At 39.8% G+C, this 13,146-nt stretch overlaps 1 protein-coding gene across 1 annotated transcript in view; it reads left to right on the plus strand.

The window, feature by feature from the left end:
- tfpi2 (tissue factor pathway inhibitor 2) overlaps positions 1 to 13,146 on the plus strand; it is a 67,598-nt gene that overhangs the window by 40,761 nt on the left and 13,691 nt on the right. The window contains exon 2 of the mRNA XM_080207980.1: positions 12,908 to 13,087. Coding sequence (XP_080064106.1) covers positions 12,908 to 13,087 — 180 coding nt within the window. The remainder of the gene's footprint in view (positions 1 to 12,907; positions 13,088 to 13,146) is intronic.

Genomic DNA, 13,146 nt, shown 5'->3' on the forward strand with positions numbered 1-13,146 from the left:
ATCAGATGCACTGCAGAAAATCACCAAAGCTCCTTAGACTGCATTTTCCAAACCCATGACCACTTCCATTTATAAGGAGAAGGGAAGCAGATAAATGGGAACATCACCACCTGCAAGTTCCCCTCCAAGCCACTCACCATCCTGACTTGTAAATGATTTGTATTTCTCTTCAAATAATTTAATAAAGCTGATCAAGCATTCCCCTTTGAAATCCACCCTGTCACACTGGCCTGGCATATCTCTCCATTCATTATATCGCCACTCGTTCATAGTCATTGGGTCAAAAGCCTGGAATTCCCTCCCTAATGGCATTGTGGATAAACCCAGATATAAATGGACGGTCATCTCAACTTGAAGTATCAACCGTGTTTCTGATTTGCTGATGATTTCCAGCACATTTTGTTCTGGTTTCAAATTTCCAACACCCAGAGTAAAGCCTTAACAATGGACCACAGCTCCGAGTTACTGATGGACATGTTGAACTTTTAAATAAGGCATATGCTTTTAAAAGGAAATGCAAGTCAAAACAGGCTGAGATGGTAAAGAAACCATTTGCCAGAATTCCTATATGAATTACAATCAGTCCTGAGTGACACAATAGAATGTCTTTTTTTCAGGCAAAGACCTTTTAAATGAAGAGGCAATGCATAAATTGAACTGTAATCTCCTTCGGAGATAATGGAAGTTAACTATGATCTCAGCAGAAACTACAGCTATCGTGAGTTTCATGCCAGACATGTTTATGGTTTTCCCCCTTCCAGGTATACACAGAAGACAAAGTTAAAACCCAACTGCAGCTCTGGTCTCTGTGTGCTAATCTGGTGTTTTAGTTCCTTGAGCATCACAGCTGAAGAATGTCACTGTTGCTTACAGATAAAGTCTCACTCTTTTTCTGATTGTTGGAAGCAAGTCAAGTCAGCAACACGTCTAAGTTTCTGGAGTAAAGAGTCTAATGCATTGTTACTTGAATGCTGTCCCATTTTCAACATCTTTCCTCAGGATATATTCTCCACCGCCCATCACATCTGATCCTTCAGTTAGGAAGATATGAGGCCATGGATTTGGCTTTACAATTTGATTAACATCATTGCTACTCTACGACCATCCAACTGGTGAAGTAGCTTTGCAGCAATTATGAGGTTTTTTTTCGAGATAGGACTTCTTTGCTGCTTTAACCTGATCCTTCTGAAATGATTAGCTGAGAGTTTGTGAAACTTGCCATTAAACATGGCAAAATCATAATGAATGAAGAACATGCAATAAAGATCAGTAAGAGTCTGTGTGGTTCATTATTTACCCTCGTATTTAAAACAACCAAATGCTGTTTCTTATATTTTTAAAAAATCACGTTTAAATTGCCATTCTCAATGGAGATCTTCCCTATGTCTCCTTTATATACGTTATTCCAATACAAACAGCGGATATTTATTGGTGTGTTTTATTTTGGAGTATTTCTAAAGCTTAATTTACATAATCTATATCACCCTTTGCTTCAACATGCCAGCTGGTTTTGCGTTATACTGCTACTTAAACTCTACAACTGGATTTTCAATATATACACGCCAGATTGAAATATACAATTACGTTCAGCATGGGTTACACACCAGCGTAGGGAAAGAATATTTATTTTGGTAAAAAATGACAATTTATTATGGATTGACATAAAACGTTCATCAGTGATATTAAACATTGTGGAAGTTATCTGTATCATTGGCTGCACTTCATTATGGTTTGAAAAAATGTTAACAGTTAAAAGCTGGTGCATTTTGTTTTCCAGTTGGAGTCACACTGACGCAACTCTGAGCCAGACTGAGTGCAGTGACCAGAACACGCACTGTATAAATGTACCAGGTTCGAGCTTCAATCAGACAGTGAAGAGTCCACTTGATTCAGCTGACCCAGTGCAGACTGAAGTCACGAGTGACGGCGAGGAATCAACAGCGAAACACACAACTCACTACTCCGTCAGCATCATGGATTTGCAACTTTTCACTGTGATCTGCAGCATTTTGCTGCTGGTTCCACAGTTTGGCTTTGTGCAGACAGGTAATCATTTCAAAATAGTCTAATGTTTAGAAATTTAGTTTACTTACATGCTTTATTTTGAAATAGCCAGGGAAGGAACAAAGTTATTGAAAAATTAATGAGATCTATCTTTGAAGATTAAAGTCGGAGCCCAAGTAATAAATGTCGGAACTTTAGCTGGGTAAGTCAGGTTTCTTACAACCTCCAGTGTTAACAGCAGGGATCCGCTTCTGGAGGGCTAGAATTGCCGTCAGCTTTACGGGTAAAGCAACAGAAATGGACAAACATGCGAAATAATGACGAACTAGTGTTTATTGATAACTTACAAGCCTGGAGAGTCTTGTTTGTCTTCGACAGAATAGGATAGGGGCATCTGGGATGTTACACGGGTGGGGTGGGGGAACAGGCAGAGATTGTTTTCACATCAGCTCAGGTCTGTCATCTCCATTCCCGAGATTTGCTCAGAATATTGGGAGATTGGTAAAGGCAGGAGAGAGTCTACTTGAATTCACAGTGAAATTCATCTGAACAATGGTTCAAAAAATCTCCATAAACAGTGGAGATTACAGCCACAGTTGGGAATACGATTAAACTTAGTTCACATTTGGACAAGACTTCTTGTTTATCGTTTGTAGTTGGTATTGCAGTTAAAGCACTCATTGCGGTTGCTGCAATAATTTCTCCTATATTTTCCGTGCTGGAAATACTTTGTTCCAGAGTGGGTGTTAAGAAGTAGGAGTTGGAGAGACATTTTTTAGCTTTAGATGCAGCTTTAAATAACTTCAAACAAGCGGCTATGTCCATTACTAGCAGTTTTAACATCTAATGCAGTGTTAGCAGATTGAACTAATGCAATTTAGATTGAAAGCATGGCTTTGATGGCGTTATTAGCTGAGTTTTAACAGATATGTATTTACAAAACTCTGACCCATATGATTTTGAATATTAAGTGTATCTTGCATCCAGAAACTGCAACTATCATAGCAGAATCTAGCTCAAACTGCCTCATGTTGTTAGCTTTGGATGTGACTCAGTCAGAAGTCTGTCAATCATCACCGCCCATGCTGTACCAGACTGGGTTAGGAGATCTGAGAATGAGTAGTATAACTATATTTAAATTCATTTTATTATATAAAAATGTTGCTGAACAATCCAATTAATCCTATCCACAAAGGTATTCTAAGTATTTAGCAATTATCCCTGCATGTATTTAACCTTTGTGTAATTAAAGGGAAATGCCAGATAAGTACAGTGTTCCAACTCACAATTGGAGGCAGTGAGTGGAGCTCATTGAAGCTGCCTATTGTCAAACATACTTAATTCTGACTGGCCAGAGCAACTTTTTAAAGTAACAGTGAAGGTAATATTGTCATTGTCATTAATGTGCAAACAGCACAGCAACTTCAGGTGAGGGGCAGATAATAATAAAATGCAAAAACCCAAAGGTTGCTGTCTGGATTACAAATCTCCACTGTAAATTTTGAGAAAACTGTATCTTGCTGTCTGCCTTACCACTAAACAGCACTGACTGTTGTGAAGATACTGTATTTGTACAGCAGATACAAGCTAAACCCCTACAAAGTTAAGTTATAATTTAATGCATGGGTACACTTTCAACAGTAAGTACTAATGACTGCCAATGAATCTCTCTGGCACTGAAAACTTACTATGAAAAGTGTGGTGTATCATTCCTTCAGATTTTAATTGCTGCTGGAGATTTTAATTTATGTAAAATCTAAGTTAGAATTTCTTCTCAGTCTTCATGCTGTTGATTTCACAATCCTTCTGTCCAATTCATCAAGAAAATACTTGGTAGCTGTATTCACTCTGGTTCCAGATGTAGCAGATCTTTCAGATTTTAAATCTTTCCTCGAGTTTATTTGCTTTGGAAACAAAAACATTCAAAGCAGCAGGTTAAAATAGAGAACGAATGGAAACTTGTTTGTAATTTGTAATTTTAAATAAGTTCCTACATTTAAAAAAAATGGTTTATCAGAGAATTTTCAAGTGGCAAAACATAGGAATTTCTACCTAATATTAAATATATTTGATTTGTAGATGCTGTACCTGGATAGATCAGTATTTTTTCACTGCAGAGATCATTTTATGCTTTACAATTGGCAAATCATGATGTGCACTGATTTTGATTTGATTTGATTTATTATTGTCACAAGTATTATCATACAGCGAAAAGTATTGTTTCTTGCATGCTATACAGACAAAACATACTGTTCATAGAGAAGGAAACAAGGTTGTGCCGAATATAGTGTTACAGTCATAGCTAGGGTGTAGAGAAAGATCAGCTTAATGCAAGGTAGGTCCATTCAAAAGTCTGACAGAAGCAGGGAAGAAACTGTTCTTGAGTAGGTTGATAAGTGACCTCAGACTTTTGGATCTTTTTCCTGAAGGAAGAAGATGGAAGAGAGAATGTCCGGGGAGCATGGGGTCCTTAATTATGCTAGCTGCTTTGCTGAGGCAGTGGGAAGTGTAGACAGAGTCAATGTATGGAAGGCTAGTGTGTGTGATGGATTGGGCTACATTCACGACCTTTTGTAGTTTCCTGTGGTCTTGGGCAGAGCAGGAACCATACCAAGCTGTGATACAATCAGAAAGAACGCTTTCTATGGTGCATCTGTAAAAGTTAGTGAGAGATGTAGCTGACATGCTAAATTTCCTTAGTTTCCTGAGAAAGTAGAGGCATTGGTGGGCTTTCTTAGCTATAGTGTCACTATACTACTCTGGGTTTATGAAATATTGATTGCCAGATATTGCATTGCGATTTATCGAATAATACTATCCAACTGATGCCCATTTATTTGTAGGTGTCAATGGAGTTGAAATGATTAGAGCCAACAAAAGTTAAATAGCTCTATATTGGTGATGTTGTGCTATTTAAGAGAGGACCAGGCGTAACAACCCTAATATAACAAGATCTCACAACTTTGAGGTGAATAAGGAATTTGTTCTACTTCATTAATGGTTGCTTTCAAACCACAAATGCGTGTTACCAAGGTGAACATCAGATGCACAATTTATAGAGAAAATTGATGCTTTTCATGACCTCAGGACATCCCAGTGAGGTTGTGGTCATATAAGCTATTTGAATGATGTTGGATGAGGGATAAATATTCAACACGTCATCATGAAAACACCATGACTTTCCTTCGAGTGTTGTAATTTATTCTACCAAAGCATTTGGTGACAATACTTCATAATATGAAGTGACTAATGTGAATTGCTGAAAGTGGAAGTTTGAACGCCTTCGCAACATGACCAAGTCAAGATTTTTAAGAGAAAGTAATGCATCCAAATTTGCACTTGTTACAGTTCACATTCAAAAGCCCTCCCCAAATCCTTTATCAAAACTCAGATTGAAGCAATTAGCGTCTTTCAGATTCAGTTGGTGACATTCAGTAAAGGAAGCAGCCACACTTTTTAAAATAAATGTATGGTTACCTGAGAGGGCAGATGGGGAGATGGATTTGCACATCCCACCCACAAACCTCCTAATTCCCAGGTTAGTCTAATTCCACTTAGGTGGGAAAGTGGCCGAGTGCACAACTCTTATATTTGATTGTTTATTAATCAAGGATGAACTTACTAAGATTAGTTCTCTGCTGTTTTTTAAGTCAACTCAGTACTGTATTCACAAATGTTGCTCACATAACCTCTCAGCTGCACTCACACTATTAATCCTTGAAAAGCAGCTGCTTCTGTTATTGTTGTTCCTTTAGCTTTGTGATCCCCTTCTAGTTTGTCAAATACTCTTTATCAGCTTGTTTTCTAAGAAGCTCCATGTGGTGCAATTCTGTTACTCCTGTTATCTCAACAGTGGCCATGATAATTGAGACAAATCCTTAAACAGAAACTTTGCATTGTTTGGTTTAATTGCCTTTATCATCTTTTGACTAGCATTTTGAAAGAGCCACACATTGACAATTGCCATCACTCCTTCTTCTTTTCTCCATCAAGCTGGAGAGTTGCATTCTGGGCTGGGACTTCCGATCCTGGCTTCTCCAGAAATGTGGAGTATATAGTTTGTCAAAGAGCTTCATCTTCATAAAAATCAGAGTTTTGTTCTTGCTGTTGTGTTAAATGAGCTTGTTCATCCACCAAGCTGGCTAGTTTGGAGATAATCTTTTGGGGGGGGGGGGTGTGTGTGTGTGTGTGTGTGTGTGTGTGTGTGTGTGTGTGTGTGTGTGTGTGTGTGTGTGTGTGTGTGTGTGTGTGTGTGTGTGTGTGGTCGCTGTTCAGGTTCTGCTGCACTCTATGCAAATAGACATCTGGAGTGTCGTTGTCACCATCACTCTGGTGGTCTGCACCTGGACACCTTCATCCTACAAGCATCGGGGCCCCCTCACCCTGACCACACACAAGAGAGCCGCCACAATGGGGCTGCTCAGAGGGCTCACCCCGGTACAGTCAGGGGCAGAGGTGGGGCACAGCCCAGGAATGTCTCTCTTCCTTGAGTGGGAGGGTGTGGGGCTGTACTTATTTTCTGCGCTCCTCGTGGGTTCCCTGTGACTAATTCAAGTTTTTCAAAACCTGTTATTAACAGATTTGTAATGTCACATCGGCAAGGTTGAATATTCAATAATGGGGGGGAGCCCTTGTAATGACATTGGAATTTCAAGGGTGGGAACCTCATCATGTCATGAGCGAGGGGTGTTGAAAAATGGGGAACAATAGCTCGCTGGTGAGCTTTGCCTTCAAGATTGTGGGCCTGCATCACCACTTACGTTTTTTTTGTTAAATGTTTGGAGAAAGTTGCTGATGTAGTCAACATTGTGGTTTCCTGAATGGACATGTTTAATTAAACAATGCAGAAATCTCCAGTTGGGAAGTGATTACTGGTGTCCATGTACTTAGCGGCATAAAGACAACAGTTATGTCAGGGTTAGGGCATGAAATGCTGAAAGTGTTAACCCCTACAGCTCGATACTAGTCCCTGTATCCGCAAACCTGTCATTGTTGTGCTTTCCACCTCTATCACGTGTGACTGACTGGAAACCCTGTACTCAGTACTTATCCCACAAGAATACTGGCATTTATTCCACAAGTTATTACGATGAAAAAAACACAGATCTTTTGGCCCGCTGTTTCTATTTGTTTCCCAGAATTTTCAGTGTGTGAGAATTATTCAGATACAGTGCATCACTTTTATACTATCAAATTTTATAATTCGACATTTGCCTTCACATTTGGTCTTGTTAATCACACAAGTCGCAACAAACATTAATGATTTATTGCTGATTTTAGAATAACTGTTACCCCAAGCTTCTTAGAAGCTGTGGAGAAAAGGTAAGTGAGTGGGGAATAAGTTAGGGAAAGTAAAATTCACAAGGGAGTATGGTAGCTGATGTGCCCAGGTGGGCAAGATGGATAGGGTGGCTGGTGGGTGAATGGGTCGGGGAATGATTGGGTAGGGAGGGGCTGTCAAGCCGCAGTGGCTCACGGAGCTAGTCGGTGGGTGGGAGTGTAATCAGAGGCTGGGGGCCATTCAGGTTGCAGTCTGCTCAGGTTGAATGGGGAGGGGCCAAGGGTTTGAGGGAGACATGGTGAATTCAGGGGAACCAAGGAGGTTGGAGTCCCTTGGATTGGTAAGGTTCAGTCACAGCAATGCTGGCAATCAGAGAAGTAGTGGAATGGTTGGGGGGGGGGGTGCAAAGGGGAATCAGGAGGGAAGAGTTGCAGTTAGTTATGTTGTTACCCATGAGTGAGACCTAGGACTATTCTGTCCAACATTTCCAAGGTAGCTATTCAGGTAATTAAGTCAACCATCCAGAAGACTCCAATTCAGAGTTGGAGATTTTTCAGGGTCAAACCTCTTGGGGATTTCCCAGAGTTTTGGCACTGGGGCTTCTGAGGGGGCACTGCAGCACATCTTTAGAGGTATATCTTATCTCCAACCCATTGGAAATTTGGCAGATCTTGGCCATCGTGTCTGTGCCAAGTTTGAGAGGGTTTTTTTTAGGTCCAATTCCCGGGATTGCTGTGAGACAAAAGTTTGGTCAATTTCCGTCCATTTCAAAGGATCTTTTTGCAGTATCATCTTTGTGTTTTTAAATGTTGATTTATTTTAAGTTGAATATGTTCTTACTACAACTTCCAAATGACTGATGTTTTGACTCTTCTGAGTGTCAGTCACTTTTAAACCAATTTCTCCTACTCTTGCTGAACTAAGACATCAGCTATTAACTTTCACTGTCTCTTCCTTCAACCTCTGCTCACCATCATTTCCAAGCATAGCAATGGTCAGCTGGATGATGACTAACACATGAGACACAATTCTTATCTAAGGATTTGTCTCAATAGTTCATCCACAATTGTTCCCCAAATGGGATCATTTTAATGTTTTGTATATCTTTTTCTCCACCTCACATTGCCTGAGTTTAAATTCTCCCAATACACACTAGGTCACATCAAGATCATTCAAAAGTTTGTTATTTAAGTCTGGAGTTTGGGTCTTAGACAAATTTATGAACAAATTCTTCCATTTTCTGAAGGTGGTTGATGGCTGAGGACATCAATCTCGTTCAAAGTCATGGTCTTGCACCAAATGATTATCAATGAAAGTGCTGACTCAAACCTAGTTGCTTCCTCCTTTTCCTGAAAACATAAATATTCACTTTTCATTATCTCCTCCTGTACTATCTGAGCTACAGAGATCCAATTAATTAAATAGCAACTTATTCAATTACCAACATGCTTTTGGCACTTATAACTTCTCAAGATATATTTTGGGCCTTCAGGACCAACATCCTCAGGACTGTCTCTCTTCTGGTTTCTACCTTTCAATGTGTTTTTTTTAAGAGGCTGGGACTGACAGTGGTGAACTCCTGTGGTGGTTTCTGGTTTCTGTGGCTATATGACCTCATTATCCATGGCCCACCATTTTACCATACTCCCAACTATCCCTTCTGGCTGTGATGTTTCTTATTGTGTTTATACAGTTTTATTTTGATTGTGGAACTGTTTTATCTTTCTGCATAGTTGCACCTCTCATCACATCAGACTTACTTTTTCCTCTCTATTACACAGTCCCATATAAAGTGGTTTGAACTTTCCTGATCGAGCATAGTTACTTATCACCTGACCTCTTTTGTCCTATTCCCATGGTTTGTGTGGCCTTGGATACACTTTTTTAGCACAATGTTTTCTGCCATTATTGCCTGCAATTTATATATTCGACTCTTTTTCTGTATGTCTATCGCAAACTTATTTTGAGTTACTTGCTGCTCCTGTCTTTCAGTCAGAGCAGGTATGAAGAGGTGAGCTGATGTTCTCATAGATTTCCTTGTTGTCACATTTTGGAAGTGGATAGGGTATTGACGAACATGGAGGGAAATACTTCTCATGCAAGTAACACTTCATTCCATTTCTTCTCTTCTTCATCCAATCTTTTCCTGTGTCTTTTAGATTTCTTTTCACATCTTCTACAATTCTGAGGATTGTGGATTATGATATACATTAATAGCTGCAAAAATCATATAATTATGGAAAAAGCCCTTCACATCTTCGCTCTGTCCTACTCCAATCTCTGTTTCATCTGGGTGCCTTTCTCCTGGTGCCCTATGTATTAATTGAGAAAATCTTCCCTCTGGTTTGTAGGCACTGTCTATTTTTCAATCTTAAACATCCATAGAGTTCCTCAATAGTTGTTCCCTTTTCTAGTTTGAGTAACATCTCCCTGATGCTCTAAGGTGCAGACTCAATGGGCAGAATGGCCTCCTTCTGCACTGTAGGGATTTTATGATAACAGTTGTAGATCTGTACGTTCTGCATTCCAAAGAGGTCACTCACACTCAGTGCCTCAACAACTGGCATTGTTGCTATTTCTCTCATCCTTTCCAAGGGATCCCAAGGCACTTCTCCTTCCCATCTCAGTTCTGCCTTCAAATAAGGCTGCAACACAAGGCTGCTTGCATGCTAAAGAGCAAAAGCAGCATGCAATAGATAGAGCTAAGTGATCCCACAACCAACAGATCAAATCTCAGCCCAGCAGTTTTCCTCACTCAGCCCCCACCCTCCCCACAGTAAATCATTAATGGTGGTCGACAATTAAACAACTAACAGGAGTTTACATGCAAGATACATACTGTCCTTACCACAATAAAAACCTTATTGAAGGAAACATTTCTAGCTGGGGATTGCCAGAAAATAGTTACAATATTAGCATTTAGAATGATCCAGCTACACCTGCTTATTTCTCTAGAAACTCACAGCAATATCCTGTCGGTAAAAGCTAAAATATCCTCCAGCATTGGTAGCGCTTGTTTCACCTCATTTACCTCATCTGAGACCCACTGAGCTGGTCTCAGTACAGTCTCCATGTAATTTTCCTGTTTTTGCTTTATCCAAGCCTTTTTAATGTTTACCTTTAACCTTGAAGGTAAACTGGAGTTCCTTCAGTGACTCCATATATTTTTCAGGTATCTATGTAAATAGTAATGGACCATCCATGTGCTGGATTAGCTTGTTCCTGTCTTGGCCATCTGTAGATGGAATATTACTAGGCTGTTATGAAACCCTGTTGTAGACATGTCCACATGTACTACATTGAAGTGTCAGATAAATTTTGTGTTCAAGATTCTGAAGTGAAACTTGAGCCCACAACCTTCTATCTGATCACAGTACAGCTGACACATGTTTGCACTAGTTCTAAAGTGTATGGTTATTTTGTTTTTTGCATTCTAGATAGTCTAATGTTCTCAGTGTTCTTGTTATTGTCACTCTGACGTAAAACATGCAACTTCAATGCTGAATAGGGCGACAACGCAGATTTGTGTTTGGATTATAGAATTGGCAGGAGTAAAGGCTATGGAGGCATTTCAGCAGGAGGATGAAGATTTGAATTCAATTCTTTATAGAATGAAGAACTAGTGAAGACAGGATGGTAGGTGAGAGTCATTGAATACATAGAATCCCTACAATGCAGAAGGAGAGCATTTGGCCCATTGAGCCTGCATTGACAACAGTCCCACACAGGCCTTATTCCCGTAACCCCGTGTCTTTAAGGGTCAATTTAACATGACCAATCAACTTAACCTGTACATCTTTCGACTGTCAGAGGAAACCAGAGCACCTAGAGGAAACACACGCAGACACAGGGAGAATATATGTGTGGATTTTGCACAGTCACCCAAGGCTGGAATTGAACCTGGGTCCCTGGCTCTGAGGCAGCAGTGTCTCCATAAGCAGTCTGTGCATGGCAAAAGATTTGGGTGAGTTGTTGAGTATATAGAGTGGATGTGGACAGGTGGTGAGGAAAGCACTGCAGCAATGGTACCTGGAGGTAACCAATGTGAGGGTAAATTTGTGAATAGTATAATCAAATCATTATAATGCAGAAGGAGATCATTTTGAGGTCATTTGGCCCACCGAGTCTGCATCTACTCTCCAACAGAGCATCATACCCAGACCCTATTCCTGTAACCCCACATATTTACCCTAATTCTCCAAACCTATACATCATTGGATACTAAGTACAATTTAGTATGGCCAATCCGTCTAACCTGCACATCTTTGGACTATGGGACAAAACATGAGCACCCGGAGAAAACCCCACACAGACACAGGGAGAATGTGCAAACTCCACACATTCACCCAAAACAGGGATTGAACCCGGATCCCTAATGCTGTGAGCAGCAGTGCTTGACTCTGTGCCACCGTGCCTGCTTAAAATTCAGTTGTACTTTTCTACTTTCAACCCTAACGGGATAAACAAAAACAGCACTTCAATTAAGAAGACCGCTATAACTTTCAGAGATCACACCCTAATGAAATATTCCCTGAGGTTATAATCAAGCCCGCTGGATTTATTTCACATCTTGGCAAAATGTATTAAGTTACTACCAATGATACATTCTGAATTTGAAATAAAATAAAGGATGAATATAGTATTGCTAACTTTCATAGCACATATTTTTACTCTGAAAGGTTTGTTTAACATTTATCCAAATGTGCATGAAGTCCAGTTGAAATCATTTGGTTGGATGCATCACTGCTTTCTGGAATCCATATTTGTTTAGATTTGCTACTGTGTGCAATAGTTTGAGACTTACATTAATGTTGTTGTACTACCAAATTAGATGTTTTAAAAATGCAGCACCATTTTATTTTTCAAATATTGTAGAAAAGTGTCTAGTTTCATGAAGCTTTATGAAAAGAGGAATTATGTGAATTGCTATCATGTTTTGTGATTATGCTAAACCATTGCATAGCATTTGTGATTGTTGTGCAAATTTCCCCCACACTTCAGTGTCAAAAGCTATTTTTTAAATTGTGCTTCAGTTATTCTGCCACAACAGGATTTCAAGTTGTTTATTTTGCCCAGCACTCTTTCTCCAGCTAGTCACTCAACGCAATGACCTTATTTGGGTTTGTGAGGTACTTCCTTCTATTGAACACTTTAAGGACCAAAATAATCTTATTCAGCTTTACAACTCATCTTCTCCAAGCTACTAGCTCAAACCCAGCATCATCCACCCTTGGGCTCACCTGCCTCCACCACCGTAATTTGTGTCACTGTGTGTTGACAAATGATTCAATCACAGGGGAAAGCAGTATCATGACATACTCAATCTATTCATGCCCTAAAGGCTACGTATGCACGTTGTCGCCAGAGATGATCAGAAATGGAAAGCCGGCTGATTTTCTTCCTTTCAGTTCAGGACGCTGAAGCAGTAATAGCACACTTAAATGTTGCACTGGCAATGGTCAGTTGCCATCTTTCTGAATTCTGCGTTCTAGGGGTATTTCACCAGTCAGCAATGGTTTGGTATTCCATTGTTTCATGTTTCTAGGTGCCAAATCATTTGTTCACTAACTCAAGTTATCAAGCAATTTTATAGAAGTTACATGCAACATTTTATTTTTCCAGGCAGCCAAGACGTCTGCTTATTGTTTAAAAACCCTGGACCCTGTAGGGCCACAACCCGTCGCTTCTTTTACAACAGATACACTCAGAAATGTGAGGAGTTTATATATGGTGGCTGCAGGGGTAATGGAAATAACTTTCAATCCATGAGTGAATGTACACTGCACTGCCAAGGAATTAAAAGTAAGTTTCTGCTCAAAGATTTTTTTAAGTAATGTGCAACTTTACCAACAGGTCACATT

The sequence above is a fragment of the Carcharhinus amblyrhynchos genome, chromosome 2, assembly GCF_965287045.1.
Source record: "Carcharhinus amblyrhynchos chromosome 2, sCarAmb.v2.hapA, whole genome shotgun sequence".
NCBI classification, from domain to species: domain Eukaryota; kingdom Metazoa; phylum Chordata; class Chondrichthyes; order Carcharhiniformes; family Carcharhinidae; genus Carcharhinus; species Carcharhinus amblyrhynchos.